The sequence below is a fragment of the Bidens hawaiensis genome, unplaced genomic scaffold, assembly GCF_021521415.1.
Source record: "Bidens hawaiensis isolate Kalapana, Puna unplaced genomic scaffold, B.hawaiensis_p1.1 tig00019799_1, whole genome shotgun sequence".
Taxonomy (NCBI): domain Eukaryota; kingdom Viridiplantae; phylum Streptophyta; class Magnoliopsida; order Asterales; family Asteraceae; genus Bidens; species Bidens hawaiensis.
In genome coordinates, this window is record NW_027493006.1 from 380,949 (window position 1) to 395,711 (window position 14,763).

General features: G+C 46.9%; 1 protein-coding gene across 1 annotated transcript; it reads right to left on the reverse strand.

Annotated features, from left to right (window-relative positions):
• Positions 1-12,262: 12,262 nt before the first annotated feature.
• On the reverse strand, positions 12,263-14,482 carry LOC143559278 (poly(A) RNA polymerase CID14-like). The gene is made up of 6 exons (XM_077047907.1): positions 14,291-14,482; positions 13,177-13,356; positions 12,931-13,023; positions 12,662-12,844; positions 12,402-12,567; positions 12,263-12,333 (listed from the first exon to the last, which is right to left on the reverse strand). Exons 1-6 carry the CDS (start codon positions 14,480-14,482, stop codon positions 12,263-12,265), a joined length of 885 nt encoding a protein of 294 aa, XP_076904022.1.
• Between the last annotated feature and the right edge of the window lie 281 nt (positions 14,483-14,763).

Genomic DNA, 14,763 nt, shown 5'->3' on the forward strand with positions numbered 1-14,763 from the left:
GTAATCATATATTTCTTCTGAAACCCTATGGTGTTCCCGCAGGAAAAGTCTCCCAATGGTGAAAGACCTTACGCGCAGTACGCCAGCTGTTCCCACAGGAAAAGCCTCCCAATGGTGAGGTACCCCGCCTGTTCCCGCAGTTGCGGATACAAGCCATCAGGGAAGGCTACCCGCACTAATAGCAAGGCTACACGCACAAGGCACTAACTCTCAATAATTCAGTAGTCACCTGAAGAAGGAATGAGCAAGGCGGGAATACTCCCGCCCAAATGAGCCAGTCCGTACGCTTCTGGAAGATCTTTTGTACTATACCTGCCAAGGTATGGACAAAATAGACAAGATCTGACCAAAGCAGCCCATGAACCAATCACAGGGTGACAGGTCACCGACAACAGTACGAGGAGGAGCACGCTCTAGTACAAAATGTCACTATCAGCCGCTGCCTACTCATCAACCCTTGTTGTGGCACGTACATAGCCTGCAGTTGGTGGAAAAGGAATAGTACAAAGCCGGCCATGTCACTATCAGCCGCTGCCTACCCACCAACCACCAGCATGGCACGTGCGTAGCCCACAGTTGGTAGAAAAGGAATAGTATACAGCTGGCTGTACCTGCTTAGAAACCTACCTTCGGCTATAAATACTCCAACACCTTGGAACGGTATGATCATCTCATACTCACATATCTGCTCTAGCTATTTCTCTTAATATACACTTATATTCAGAGCAATCTAGTCTGATTCTCACGCCGGAGGGTGGTCACAAGGAGGAACCCCCCCTTCTCAGTGACGAGCTCACGGTGTCTGTTTTGCAGGTCATCAGAAGAACAACCATCTTTGCCAGACCTAACCCTCGTGGAAAACATCTACTTAACCCCCATATTATCCGTAATCTGCCGGGGTCACTTAGTGTTTCTTCATTGGCGTCATCCGTGCATAGAAGCTAGAACTAATTCTTCTTCACTTTTTTTCAAAACCTCTGGAAAGATGGTTAAGGTTACTCCGATGCCAAGGCCAGCGAGTGACCAAGAAACTCCGGTAACCACAACCCCAGCTACTGGGGGGAACACCGGCGAATACACAATTTTTACGAACACTACCCCGGTTACCCAAGCCGGGGCAAGTGCAGTAAACAATCCTTCACTGGGATTCACCGATACCCAGTTGGAGAGACAACAGACGAGGCTCCCCCGCCAAACACTTGATCAAGTTAAAGCGTGGGCGGAAGCACGTCAGAAGGAATTCCAAGCTGAGTTGGATGAACGCTTACGTTCACTCCAACAGGCTGACGAATTCGGAAGCACTCGACAACAGCTCAACATGAGCAATGAGTGCGAATACTTGGACGATGATTGGGAGGAGTCCGACAGTGACGCAAACCCTCGTCATAGGGCGAAAGGGAAGCGTAAGGAAACGGACTTCAAACCAGGAAGGAATTTTGGAGAAACCTTCAACCCAAGGAACGCGGGGGGAAACCCACGTGACTTCTCCAAAACCTTTAGACCAACTGTTGCAAATGCGAGAACGTCCAAGTTTGCAAGGGACATTGCGGAAGCAATCGCCCCGAAGAGTGCCAAACAGATGTCCAACATCGGCACTTATGATGGTATATCCGACCCAGACGATCACTTGAACAGATTCATAGCGGGGGCAACCGTCAGCAACTGGACGGAACCCACGTGGTGATATATGTTCCAGATGACGCTGGTTGGAGCGGCCAGGGCGTGGTTTGATCGTTTACCGGTCCACCACATCTATGATTGGGCGGATTTCCACCACAAGTTCAGCCAGCACTTCAGTCAACAGAGAAAATATACTGAAGAGCAGTGGACGATCCTCAACTGCGTTAGAGAGGAGGATGAATCTTTACTAGACTTCATCACTCGCTTCAACTCGAAGAAGCTGAGTCTGGCACCATAAGTGAAGATCTTGTTCGCGCCGCTTTCATCCAGGGCGCCGAATACCCAGAGCTTATCCGCATGTTGACGGGTAAAGACGGCATGCCATCCACATGGGATACCATCATGACAGCAGCTAAACATTTCGCGGAAACGGAAAAGCAACTGGGTAGAGATCTTCCCCAGAGCACAAACCTCTACACGCAGAGGACTAGAGAAAACAATGTCCGGACCGCCCGGCACAACAAAAAGAGGAAGCTAGGTATTTGGCAGTCAAGGGTAAACTTTGACACCTCATCCAGCTCTCGCCCTCTAGTAGGCGGAAGGGATAACACGCACCCATCAAGCCGAAAACCCCGGTGGACGCCACTCACCAAAAGCGTCACGGAGATATTTACCACCGAAAAACTCCCATGGCCAAAAGCTCTAATGATCCGGCAGCGACATAACGCGGATCAGAGCAAATCCTGTGACTTCCACGGGACAAAGGGTCACACCACTGAGGAGTGTACATCCTTGAAGGATATTGTTGAAACATTCGTCAATGATGGAAGACTTACACACCTTGTGGCATCAATCAAGAATGGAGGGAGGAATGATAACCGATACAAAGGCAACGGACGAAAGCCCGTTGACATCAGCATCCACATGGTTCATAGTAACGTCCGAGGAAGAAAAAGACGAACGACAGAACCATGCGCGTGGAAGGAAGCTGAGGTGCGCTTCCCGCGAGTGCCAGGAGGACCCAGCAAAGAAGGCCCTATCGTCATCAAAAGCCAGCTGGGGCACTACATCACTTCCCGCACTCTTGCTGACAACGGCGCCTCGTCAACGGTTATGTACAGGCAGTTCTTCGACAAGCTAGACGACGAAGACAAGGAACGCCTGGAAACGGTCTACGCCTCGATGGAAGGGTTCGACGGCAGCACAAACACCCCCCTGGGTATCCTATCTTTCCCCGTCATTCTCACAGACGGGAAACACTCCCGCACAGAAGACGTGGACTTTGTCGTAATGAGGAAGCCACACCACACGTACGACATTCTCTTCAGGAGAGACGGGATGGCAAGATTCAATGCCGTGGTATCTTCAGTCCATGGCATGATGGGATGGCCAACAGCTGAGGGTGTAGCGATGATCACCGGTATTCCCCAGGTATGCATCGCATCTGTCTCATCTGAACCCAAACCAAAGATGGCTAAACCAACCATCACTGAACCAGAAGAATGGGCCTTCAATGGCAAATACCCTGACCAGGCTGTTACCATCGGCCCAACAATCACTGATCCTACGCGCACCTTACTCAAACGCTTACTACAGAAAAACGATGACATCTTCGCGTGGACACCAGCTGACATGACTGGTGTACCTCGAAGTAGGGCAGAGCATAAGCTCAAGTGTGACCCGGCTTTTACGCCAGTCGTACAAAAGCGCAGAGTAATGGGGGCGGAACAAGCTAACGTGTGTAGAACCCAAGTCAAGGAACTCCTTAACGCGGGCATCGTACGCGTTAGCAGATATCAAACATGGGTTGCAAATCCCGTCATGGTACCGAAATCTAACAAACAATGGCGCATGTGTATAGATTTCAAAGACTTAAACAAAGCATGCCCTAAAGATTGTTATCCGTTACCCGAAATTGACCTTAAGGTAGATTCGTTAGCACCGTTTCGCCTTAAATGCTTCCTTGATGCGTATAAGGGGTACCATCAAATCCACATGGCCGTTGACGATCAGGACAAAACCGCATTTCGGACGCCCGATGGCACATTTTTTTATCAAATGATGCCATTCGGACTTAAGAATGCCGGGTCCACATACCAACGCCTGATGGACAAAGAGTTTCATGCCCAAATTGGGAGGAACTTGGAAGTCTACATGGATGACTTGGTCATCAAAAGCCCTGAGCCAGAAGCGATGTTGAAAGACATCGAAGAAACTTTCAACACGCTCAGAAAGATAAACATGAAGCTCAATCCGAGCAAGTGTTCCTTTGGGATGGAAGAAGGGAAGTTCTTAGGAGTCATTGTTACTAAAGATGGCTTCAGAGCGAACCCTGAAAAGGTCGAAGCCATTATCAAAATGGAATCACCTACTACCATCAAGCAAGCTCAGACACTAAATGGACGACTAGTCGCACTTAACCGCTTTTTGGCAAAACATGCGGATAGGTCATTCCCATTCGTGTCAACATTGAGAAACTGTTTAAAGAAAACGCACTTCCGCTGGACACCAGAAGCGGAAGCAGCTTTTCAGGAAATTCGGTCACGCTTGATCGAACTCCCAACGCTCACAGCACCAGAAGCGGGGGAGGAATTAATCCTATACCTTTCCGCCACAGATAGAGCAACCGGGGCAGTCCTGCTAGTAGAGCGGAAAGGCATCCAGATGCCAATCTACTATGTTAGCCGTGTCCTAACAGACGTGGAAACCCGGTACTCTACCCTGGAAAAATTAGTCTTAGCACTTGTACAGGCTTCACGCAGGCTAAGACGATATTTCCAAGGTCACCCAATCACCATTCTCACCAACTTCAAACTTGCAAACGTTCTAGGCAAACCCGAGTTGTCGGGACGCCTAGCCAAATGGGCAATTGAGTTGGGGGAATACGCTATAAAGTACAAGCCAAGACCAGCCATAAAAGGCCAGGTCTTGGCCGACTTTATTGCAGAAGTCCCCGCTTCGCGGGAGAAAGAGTGCCAGGAGGAGGCTCAACCCTCTCCAGCACAAGACATCGATGATGTCTGGCAACTCTACACTGATGGAGCAACCAACAACGAGGGTTCAGGCGCAGGGTTGAAACTAACCAACCCAGCAGGCCAAGAATACACTTACGCTATTCGACTGGATTTTCCAAGTACGAATAACGAAGCGGAGTATGAAGCATTCTTGGCCGGGCTGAGAATTGCGCGTAAGATGGGAGTGAAAAACTTGGAAGCCCACGTGGATTCCATGTTAGTAGCCAACCAAATAAACGGGACGTACACGGCCGTGAACGACACAATGGCCCTATACCTCGCACAAGCGAAAACCCTTATGCGTGATTTTAATGATTGTAAAGTCATACACGTCAAGCGTAGCGAAAACAAATCTGCGGATGCGTTAAGCAAGCTTGCATCATTAGCCTTCACCCACTTGGGAAAGGACATCCGCATTGAACTCCTTGGAGCACCATCAGTCCCGCACAAGGAAATCTGTGTCATCCAAACCGGCACAGAAACGTGGATGACACCAATAATAAATTACCTTGCGGCGGGTATACTGCCAGAGTCAAAAACACAGGTAAGAAAAATACGCTGTAAAGCACTGAACTATCAACTCATCGATGACATCCTTTACAGAGGTAACTTTCTTGGCCCACTCCTAAGATGCGTGGACAACCAAGATGCTGTCTACCTCCTAAGGGAAGTGCACGAGGGCATCTGTGGAGTACATGCAGGTCCATGCGCTGTTGTAGCTAAGCTAAACAACGCGGGATACTTTTGGCCGGGGATGCATACGGATGCGCTGGCATACATCAGAAAGTGTAGGTCTTGCCAACTCTACGCACCCAACACGCATCGCCCGAAGAATGAACTTGTTCCAGTCACCTCTTCATGGCCATTTCAGAAGTGGGCCATCGATGTGACAGGTCCATTTCCCACAGCAGCAGGGAACGTTCAGTTTCTAGTGGTAGCCATCGACTACTTCACCAAGTGGATATAAGCAAAACCCTTAGCCCAAACAACCGCAAAACATATCAAAAAATTTATTTGGGAATTTATTATTTGTCGTTTTGGACTTCCACAGAATTTGGTGAGCGATAACGGCACCAACTTTGCTGACAAGAAGCTACAAAAATGGCGGGAAGAACTTCAAATCACCCACACCTTTACCTCAGTGGCGCACCCGCAGGGTAATGGTGAGGTGGAAAGAGCAAATAAGAGCATCGTCGACGGCATAAAGAAAAGACTCTTGGAACACAGATCCGGCTGGGTGGACGAAGTTCCACACGTCCTTTGGGCAAACAGAACGCTGAAAAAGGCCAGTACGTGAGAAACCCCGTTCAGCCTCACTTATGGCACTGAAGCCATGGTCCCGGTCGAAATTGGTTTACCCTCACCAAGGGTCTTGATTCAGCCAGAAGACAATGATGCGGAAAGACGGTTAGACCTTATGCTAATCGAAGAACGCAGAGACATAGCCGCAGCGCGTGAAGAGAACTACAAGCGACAAATGCAAAAGTACTACAACACGCGGGTAAAACTCTGCAACTTCAATGTCGGAGACTACATACTGCGTAACAACGAGGCTTCGAACCAAGAACGCCCAGGAAAGCTGGCCGCGGTCTGGGAAGGGCCATACATTATCAAAGAAGTTTTGGGAAAGGGCGCATACCGGCTCGAAAGGCTCGATGGCACCCCCATCCCAAGAACATGGAATGGAGCTCAATTACGCAAATGTTACATGTAGATCAATTCCAAACTTGTAAAGAAAAGGCCTAGAGCCACTTCTAATGGAAATGATTCTCCTTTATCACATTGTGTTGATAGCCTTACCTTTATACTTATGAACTTTCCACACTGATATGCCGGTATTCACCGCATAAATAAGTGTGAAAAGAAGTAAGTCGTTGCGTGTGGAAGGCGGCAAAACCCGCATAAACACAAAAAACGGCAAAAATTTCTAAGAAAAAGATGAGGAAAACCTTCACGCAGGTCAGTTATAGGTGAAGTTTGGTCATCCCACTAAATGAAAGTGACGGTCCTACCCGCACAATCATGATAGAGGAAACTGAACATCAACTTATTGACAACCGCACGTCGAAAGGTTAACTTATTTAAAACACTTAGAAAATTTCTAAGGAAAATATGAGGAAAACCTTCATGCAGGTCAGATATAGGTAAAATTTAGCCACCCTACTAAGTGAAAGTGACGGTCTTACCCGCACAATCACGAAAGAGGAAGCAAAACTTTAACCTATTATCTGCCACGTTGAGAAGTTAACTTATCCAAAGTAATCAAGAAATTGCTAAGTTAAACCAAAATATGCGTGAAACAAAACATATAAGGTTTACAAGGCAAGACATTAACAAATAATATATATTCCATCAAAATTCAAATATTACAAGAATTGCTGGGCACATACCCGCATGCAAAAATATAAATCTATTCTAACAGTGGGAAGGGATCTAAAGGTTCAAACTTCAGGACCACTCCCTCCAAACCCACTTGAACCCGCACCATCAGTTGGCTGTGGCGTTTCAAGGAAAGTCTTGAGAATAGTTAGCCCATCATCAGCAGCAGCAATTTCGTTCACCTTCTCCATCACCGGATGCGGGAAGGCAGCATACTGGTTCACTGCTTGGTCGTAAGCAGCTTCAGTGTCCACGTCATAAAGAGGGAAGTTGGAAGGCGGGATGCCCTTCTCAACAAACCCCAGACCAAGCAGGAAACCAGCCTTTTCCCCATCATCATGGGAAGCGTTGAGGGCTGCGCTCATGGCATCGTCATAGGATGTGTTTGTGAAGACCCGATGCACAACCTACAAAAAATTTGTATGTATCAAAAACTTTTCTTCTAAGTATAAAGAAAAGCGTAAAGATATTATGAAGCTACGCATACCTGCGACAACGCTTCTCGTAGAAGCCATTCCTTGGTGATCAGAGCTTCCTGGAGGGCATCTTGAGATTCCTGGAGGGCAGCTTGAGCTTGGTCACGGGCGCGTTCGGCTTCATTTTGGTTAAGGTTGGCAAGCAACACTTCTTTAGCTGCAGCCTCTTCAACGCCCTTCAGCTTACGCTCAGTGTGGTCAAGCATACCCCTCTGGTCCAAGATCTTTTGGAGCTTCTTGGCGTCTTCCATGGCCAAGGCATCATGAGCCTGCTGGAGCCTCTCTAGTTTGGCTTTAAGCTCCTCATTCTCGGCGCGCAGGGGCTCAGCAATGGCTTCAGCTTTGGTGGCCCTCTCGGTCGCGTTCCGCGCAGTTTCCTTAGCCAACCTAAGCTGTTCGTTAACAGCTTGGGTAGCCTTGGAACGGGCCTCGAGCCGGGCCTGAACTTCAACCTCGAGGGCCTTGAAGGCCTTTTCCTTATCCGCAGCAGTGGCGGCAAGTCTCCTGTTCTCCTCCCGGATAGCCCGCGCCTGAGCCACTTCCTGGCTACGCGCCGTCTTTAACTTGTCGTTTTCACGACAAAGCAACTCGACGCGCGGCTGCATCCGGGCAAGGAGAATCCGAAGCTCATTCGCCAGCCTACCCTCCTGGTAGCTATACATGGCTTCCCCCAACGCACCACTTGGGGCTGCGTGACGCGCCCACTCGACGCAGTCCACAGCTGTTCGAAGGGTTGTTCCCCGGCGGATGTTCCACCGTGGAACATACACCCCATTGGAATCCGAAACTGTAAAAACAAAAAACAGTTAGGAAAAGATGATAAAAAAAATAATAATAAGCCAAAATAACCCGACGCACCTGTAGGGTCGACAACAGGCCGGTAGCCGCCAAACCCGTCACCCGAACCTAAGGGATATCCATCCAAGAGGTCAGGGAGATAGGAAGGAGGCAAAGATTGGCTAGAAGCCCCAACCCTGAACGCACCTGAGGGACCGGCCGTAGTCGCCGGCGCTGGAGGCATTGTAGAGGCCCCTGCGGTAGAAACCAACGGAGGTGAACTCACAACCGTGGCCGTAGCTGCGGAAGAACCCACAGGATAAACCACCGCCGGCTCAGTGAAGGATTCCGTGAAGATGGCACTGACAGCCGGCGGGGATGATGTTACAGTTGGAACAGTTGCCTCAACGGGATGAGCAACTGAATCAATGCTGCAAACAGGCGCAGCCGCCTGGGTCATCGCCTCGGGTAGGTTGACCAAACCTACCGTCATGGGTCCAGAGACGCTCCTTCCCGCTCCACTCGGGAATGTGGTTGCATCCACGCCTGCACGAAGACGATATATAAGTATGATGGCGGAAAGATATGCAGTTAAGCTGAATATAATTTATACTTACGAGTTTTCTTGAGCTTGAAGGTTCTGACAGGCGGGGACGAACCCGATGGAGCCGGTCACTTCATGCCGGTCATCGTCGTCGTACTGGGCTGCCCGGAGGTGACAGCTGTCTCAACCTCCGGAACAGTGGTCTCACCACCCCCAGGGTTTTCAGTCTCGGAGTCAGACTGATTTCCTAGGTCGACGGCGGAGGTAACCTTCGCCTTGCCCTTCGCGCCAGTAGCCTTCTTCTTCCTCACGAAGAAAGGACCATCTGCGGATTCCTCATCAGAAGATGACAAAATTAGAGGAATTCCAGCAGAGGTTTGAGCATTGAGAGGGCGAGGGTTAAAGAGTCCCTTACCTGGCCGCGTGGCGCTCAGAATCTCGTGGCCCGGCGGGTAGACCTCCACAAACCGATCCGCTGTTTGCTCCAGGATGGGCAACTCGTTCTCGTCAAGATCACGAGTACCCAACCGAGCGGGACCACCGCTCTCCCGCGGCTGCAGAAGAGACTGCAAGTTGTTTCACTCTGAAAATAAAAAGAAAGAAATTGTTAGAACAAAAACCATAAATTAGCAAATAATATGAAGCATACCGTAAGGGATAGAGTTCAAACCGTATTCGAGGACGATGGGAATCTGTGGTGCCTCTGCCCCAGCATCTTTCCACACCCGGCTCATACCGAGCATCACCATCCCAGACTCCGCAAAATGGTAAACCGGAGTCTGGATCTGGGAGATCTTGGTGAACCATTCCGCCTCTTGGTAATTGGAGGCGTGAAGGCTAGGGAGCGCCCTCCCGTTCTTGAACGTCATCGCAATGGGGACGACGCGAGCGGAGATGTAGAAAAACTCCCGCTTCCAAGACCGAAGACTGCGCTCGGTAGCGCAGATCTTCAAACCCTTGATCCGAGTGACCAAGGTATACCAGCCCTGGATGCACCTCCAGGAGTAGAAGGTCATCAGGCGGTCGACGTGGGGCTCAACGCCCAGAATATGGCACACCCATTCAAAGTGGCGAACCTTAGCGATCGCCATCGGGTGCACCTCCGTCAAATGTACATCGTGTCTCTCCAGAACACGGTATACGAACTTCGTTAATGGGAATCTGAGATTCCCATATATGAAGAATGAGGCATAAACCCCTATCTTGCCCTTGGGGGCATCGTACACCGTCTGGTGAGGCTCAGGAAACTCAGGCTCGAAAGGCTCGAGCATGAACTTCTTGATGATGTACTGGTACAGGTCGACGGTAAGAGCACACTGGCACTCGCCAGCAGTACTCTTTTATCAGACGCGGACATTGGGTTCTCAGTGTACACCTCAGACTCCTCGGCAGTGGCCTCAGGATCATGAATGGAAGACATGTTTTGGATGTAAAGAACGATTTCAGGAGAATGCTCGACGGAAAAGTTAGAGTATTCGCCGGAAATCGTTTAGAAGAAGAAGAGTGAAGTGAAGGTGTGGATTAAGATGCACCATCTCCCCCTTTATATACTCATCGCAATGAATGCGATGAATTTAATGCGGAGGAGAGAGAAAGCGCAGGTGCAATGAAACTATGACACGTGGAAAGAGCAAGCTGGCAACAGCTGTTGAAAAGACGTGTGCCGTAAAATTCGCGCCCACGCGCCCGAAAACTCGCGCCCACGCGCCTGAAAAAGCGTCTGGAATGACCATATACCGTCACGTCACCATAACTTCCTGCACGTCCTGAAACTGTCAGAAGAAACCGTCGGACGACGCTAACGTCCCTTCAACAGTTTGGACTGTTCTTATCCTTTCACCAACTCTTCGAATTTCAAAAACATTCAAAAAGATTTAAAGATTCAAAAATAAGAGGGAATATACCCTTACCTTGGAAAGCGAGAAACCATAAGACGAGTGCGGGTACAGTGTCAAGGCGAAACCCTTCACATACTTAGCACTTGCAGGGAATCAAAGTTAACAAGATACCTTGGGAAACAAGAAACCGTAAGACAAGTGCGGGTACAGTGTCAAGGCGAAACCCTTCACATACTTAGCACTTGCAGGGAATTGAAGCCAAGAAGGATCTTATGGACCATGCTTGCGGAAAGGGAAATAGCACCTCCGCATAGCGGGAACGTTGAGAACTAGCTTGTTTGAAACTTCAAGGCGGAATTGGTAGTTTAACATAACTGATCACTATGTCCAAAACTATCAAAACCTCGTGAAGAATCTATGCAAGTGAAACGCAACGCTCCCGACGTGCGAAGGGGTTAAACACCTACCCGCATCATAACCAAAGATCAGGCAGAAAAGTCGGGAATTTCTGCGAGTGACATTAGGAAAACCGCGGGAAGAATCCCCATGGAAAACCTTAAAACTAAAAACCCTTTTCAAAACCCTTTGCTTAAGTCCAAAAGTTCACCTCGTTAACAATTCATGAGAACATTAGACTGGGGGGACTTGAAGAGGTAGGTCCCAGCAGAGCCCAGTTGGACCCGCAAGACTCACCTTGAAGAGGGACGTCTGCGCAAAGACCAACTGGTTCCGCAGGACCCACCAGGCTCAGAGAGATGAAGACCTTATGCGCAGTACGCCAGCTGTTCCCGCAGGAAAAGCCTCCCAATGGTGAAGTACCCCGCCTGTTCCCGCAGCTGCGGATACAAGCCATCAGGGAAGGCTACCCGCACTAATAGCAAGGCTACACGCACAAGGCACTAACTCTCAATAATTCAGTAGTCACCTGAAGAAGGAATGAGCAAGGCGGGAATACTCCCGCCCAAATGAGCCAGTCCGTACGCTTCTGGAAGATCTTTTGTACTATACCTGCCAAGGTATGGACAAAATAGACAAGATCTGACCAAAGCAGCCCATGAACCAATCACAGGGTGACAGCTCACCGACAACAGTACGAGGAGGAGCACGCTCTAGTACAAAATGTCACTATCAGCCGCTGCCTACTCACCAACCCTTGTTGTGGCACGTACATAGCCTGCAGTTGGTGGAAAAGGAATAGTACACAGCCGGCCATGTCACTATCAGCCGCTGCCTACCCACCAACCACCAGCATGGCACGTGCGTAGCTCACAGTTGGTAGAAAAGGAATAGTATACAGCTGGCTGTACCTGCTTGGAAACCTACCTTCGGCTATAAATACTCCAACACCTTGGAACGGTATGATCATCTCATACTCACATATCTGCTCTAGCTATTTCTCTTAATATACACTTATATTCAGAGCAATCTAGTCTGATTCTCACGCCGGAGGGTGGTCACAAGGAGGAACCCCCCCCCCTTCTCAGTGACGAGCTCACGGTGTCTGTTTTGCAGGTCATCAGAAGAACAACCATCTTTGCCAGACCTAACCCTCATGGGAAACATCTACTTAACCCCCAGATTATCCGTAATCTGCCGGGGTCACTTAGTGTTTCTTCACAATTCCAGAATTTTCCTGAGCATACGAGCACCACGATCTAGTGCAATCGTTATATGAAAAAGCATTCCTATAAAAACATTTATATTATGAACAAGCGATAATTAATTGCTCTACTGAAATAATATTATCACTTACCTGAATGAACGCTTGTGCCAAGATTATTGCTTGGTTTCAGCGGATCGATTATATTCACAACGTTACACCTGAAAGGTAGCAACAATAACTCGACAGGACCATTAATACTGACAGCAAATTTGTTCCATTCGAATTTGCTGTAGTACTCCAGGAACCTGTAAAGTACCTACAATTCGGGAAAATTGTTTTATTATTTTTTAGTGTATATAAGGCTAGAAATAAAAAACCGAAATTATATTCACAAGGTTTGAAAATATTACCATCAGTGGGCGGTTAAGGGATGTATTGTACATAGAGAATATAGACAAAACTAAAGTTTCCAACGCGTACGTAGATATCAGGCCACGACCCGCACCCATAAGTCGGCTTTCATGGTAACACCATGATTTTATTAAAATGATACTGCGCTTGAAAAGATGATCTTTTCGCATATAGAGATCCACCTGTATTGGTAAACATAAACATGATTAAAATGATGATTAAATGAGGTCGCGCTTTTCAGGAATATGGAAATGAATCTTGATCATACCCGATCAAGAAAACATAGTGCATAAAGTCCACTCTTCTGGTTGAAGGATATGTCGACTCCAACACCGTCGACAACACACTTAATCAGTTTCACCTGCCATTTGAAACATTATATAACTAATTATCAAAATGATCAAGATTTATTCATATTTAGTGCTTAGTATATTGTATAACGTATATGAAATCCAACACTAATCTAATGTAACATGACACTAGTATTCATTTAAAAGTGTAATGTATGTCGAACCTTTGCATCGATGCATTGGGCTTCTTTTAGCATGCCTTGGCCATTATGAATATGTATCTCAGCCTGAAGAGCACCAAAAACGACGCAAAGCAAATCACACTCAATATCACTAACCACCGTTAGATCGATGTCTCCATCTGGTAGGTAGGTTCTCAGAGGGCCAGAACCGTACGGCAAGACCTACAAGAATAAAACTTAATTAAGACTAAAACAATTATTAAGGAAATAAATAGGTCTTATCAAATGTATCATACGGAGTAACATTTAGCAAGAAACCCATATATTTACATATAACAAGAAATCGAGTAGCTACAATAGCAGTTGATGATGTAACGTGAAATGGCCGCAAAAGGTAAAAATGTAATATGCCAATATGATATGAAGACAGATTATAGCGAGTACTCGAAACATCACAATTAACATGGTTCTAAAAAGAGCATTGATTCAACGTGTGATGATATGAATGTATCATTACATATTCATATATGATTAAGCCTTCAGTCTTAACAAGAAGTAAAATCATTGATCTACTAATCAACTTATCCCATTTCTCATTTTGTAACATATGTGACAGAGTTAAACAAGCAATAAAAATGACCAATTTTCAAACCCTAACTCAAATTTAGTTTTTAACACCATTCATCATCTTTCAGAAAATTATAATAAACAGTGAAAACCTAAATCCAAAAAAAAAATAAAAATTAAAGCTTCAAACTTTAAATTCAACATAACTTGAAAGATTCAACATTCCATCAAATTATGACACATCATCATGACCCAGATTCAAACCTTGACAACAAGATAGCAAATTTAACCTCAAACTCAATTGTAATCAGAACCCTAAACTCAAGATCAAACCAAACCATACCCGACCCGGATCCGACTCGGAAATTCTCATACAAAAATTAAATTAAAAAAAACAGCCTTAACCCCTCCAATAGATTTATGGATGAGTTGCCGGATGTACCAAACGACATCGTTCCTCTTAATTTGAAATCAATAAATCAAACCCGACCCGGATCCGACTTCGGATTTTGACCCGACCCGGACCCGACTCTGAATTTTCATGCAAAAATTAAAATAAATAATAATAATAAAAATAAAAAAAAACAACCTGCACCCATCCGACACGATTCTGGATGAGTTGTCGGATGTACCAAACGACATTGTTCCTGTGATTCTCAGACTCATAAGTCGGCCGTACAAACTTCAAAATGCGGCGGATCGGAGCTTCGACGGCTGCCCAATTCTCCGCCGGAATTAAGTTAGAGTCCGGCATGGTAACTGATGATGTTGTGTTCTGCATGTTTGATCGGTGGTTATTTATGTATTTTTAAGCTTATATATATTCAACACCAATCGCTCAATTGAGAGTGAATTAAAGGTGATATTTATATATGCTTCAAAAGTAGAGAAATTGAACAGTGAATTTGGGAAATTGTGAGAAAAGGATTATGAGTGTCTGTGTTTCTGTCTGTGTGTTTCTGTGTGGTTTTCTTTTTTATATATACACAAATATGTATACATACAATGGTGTGTATCTATAGGTCTGTGAACCTGCCTCGGGATTCGTGTCAACTATTATAT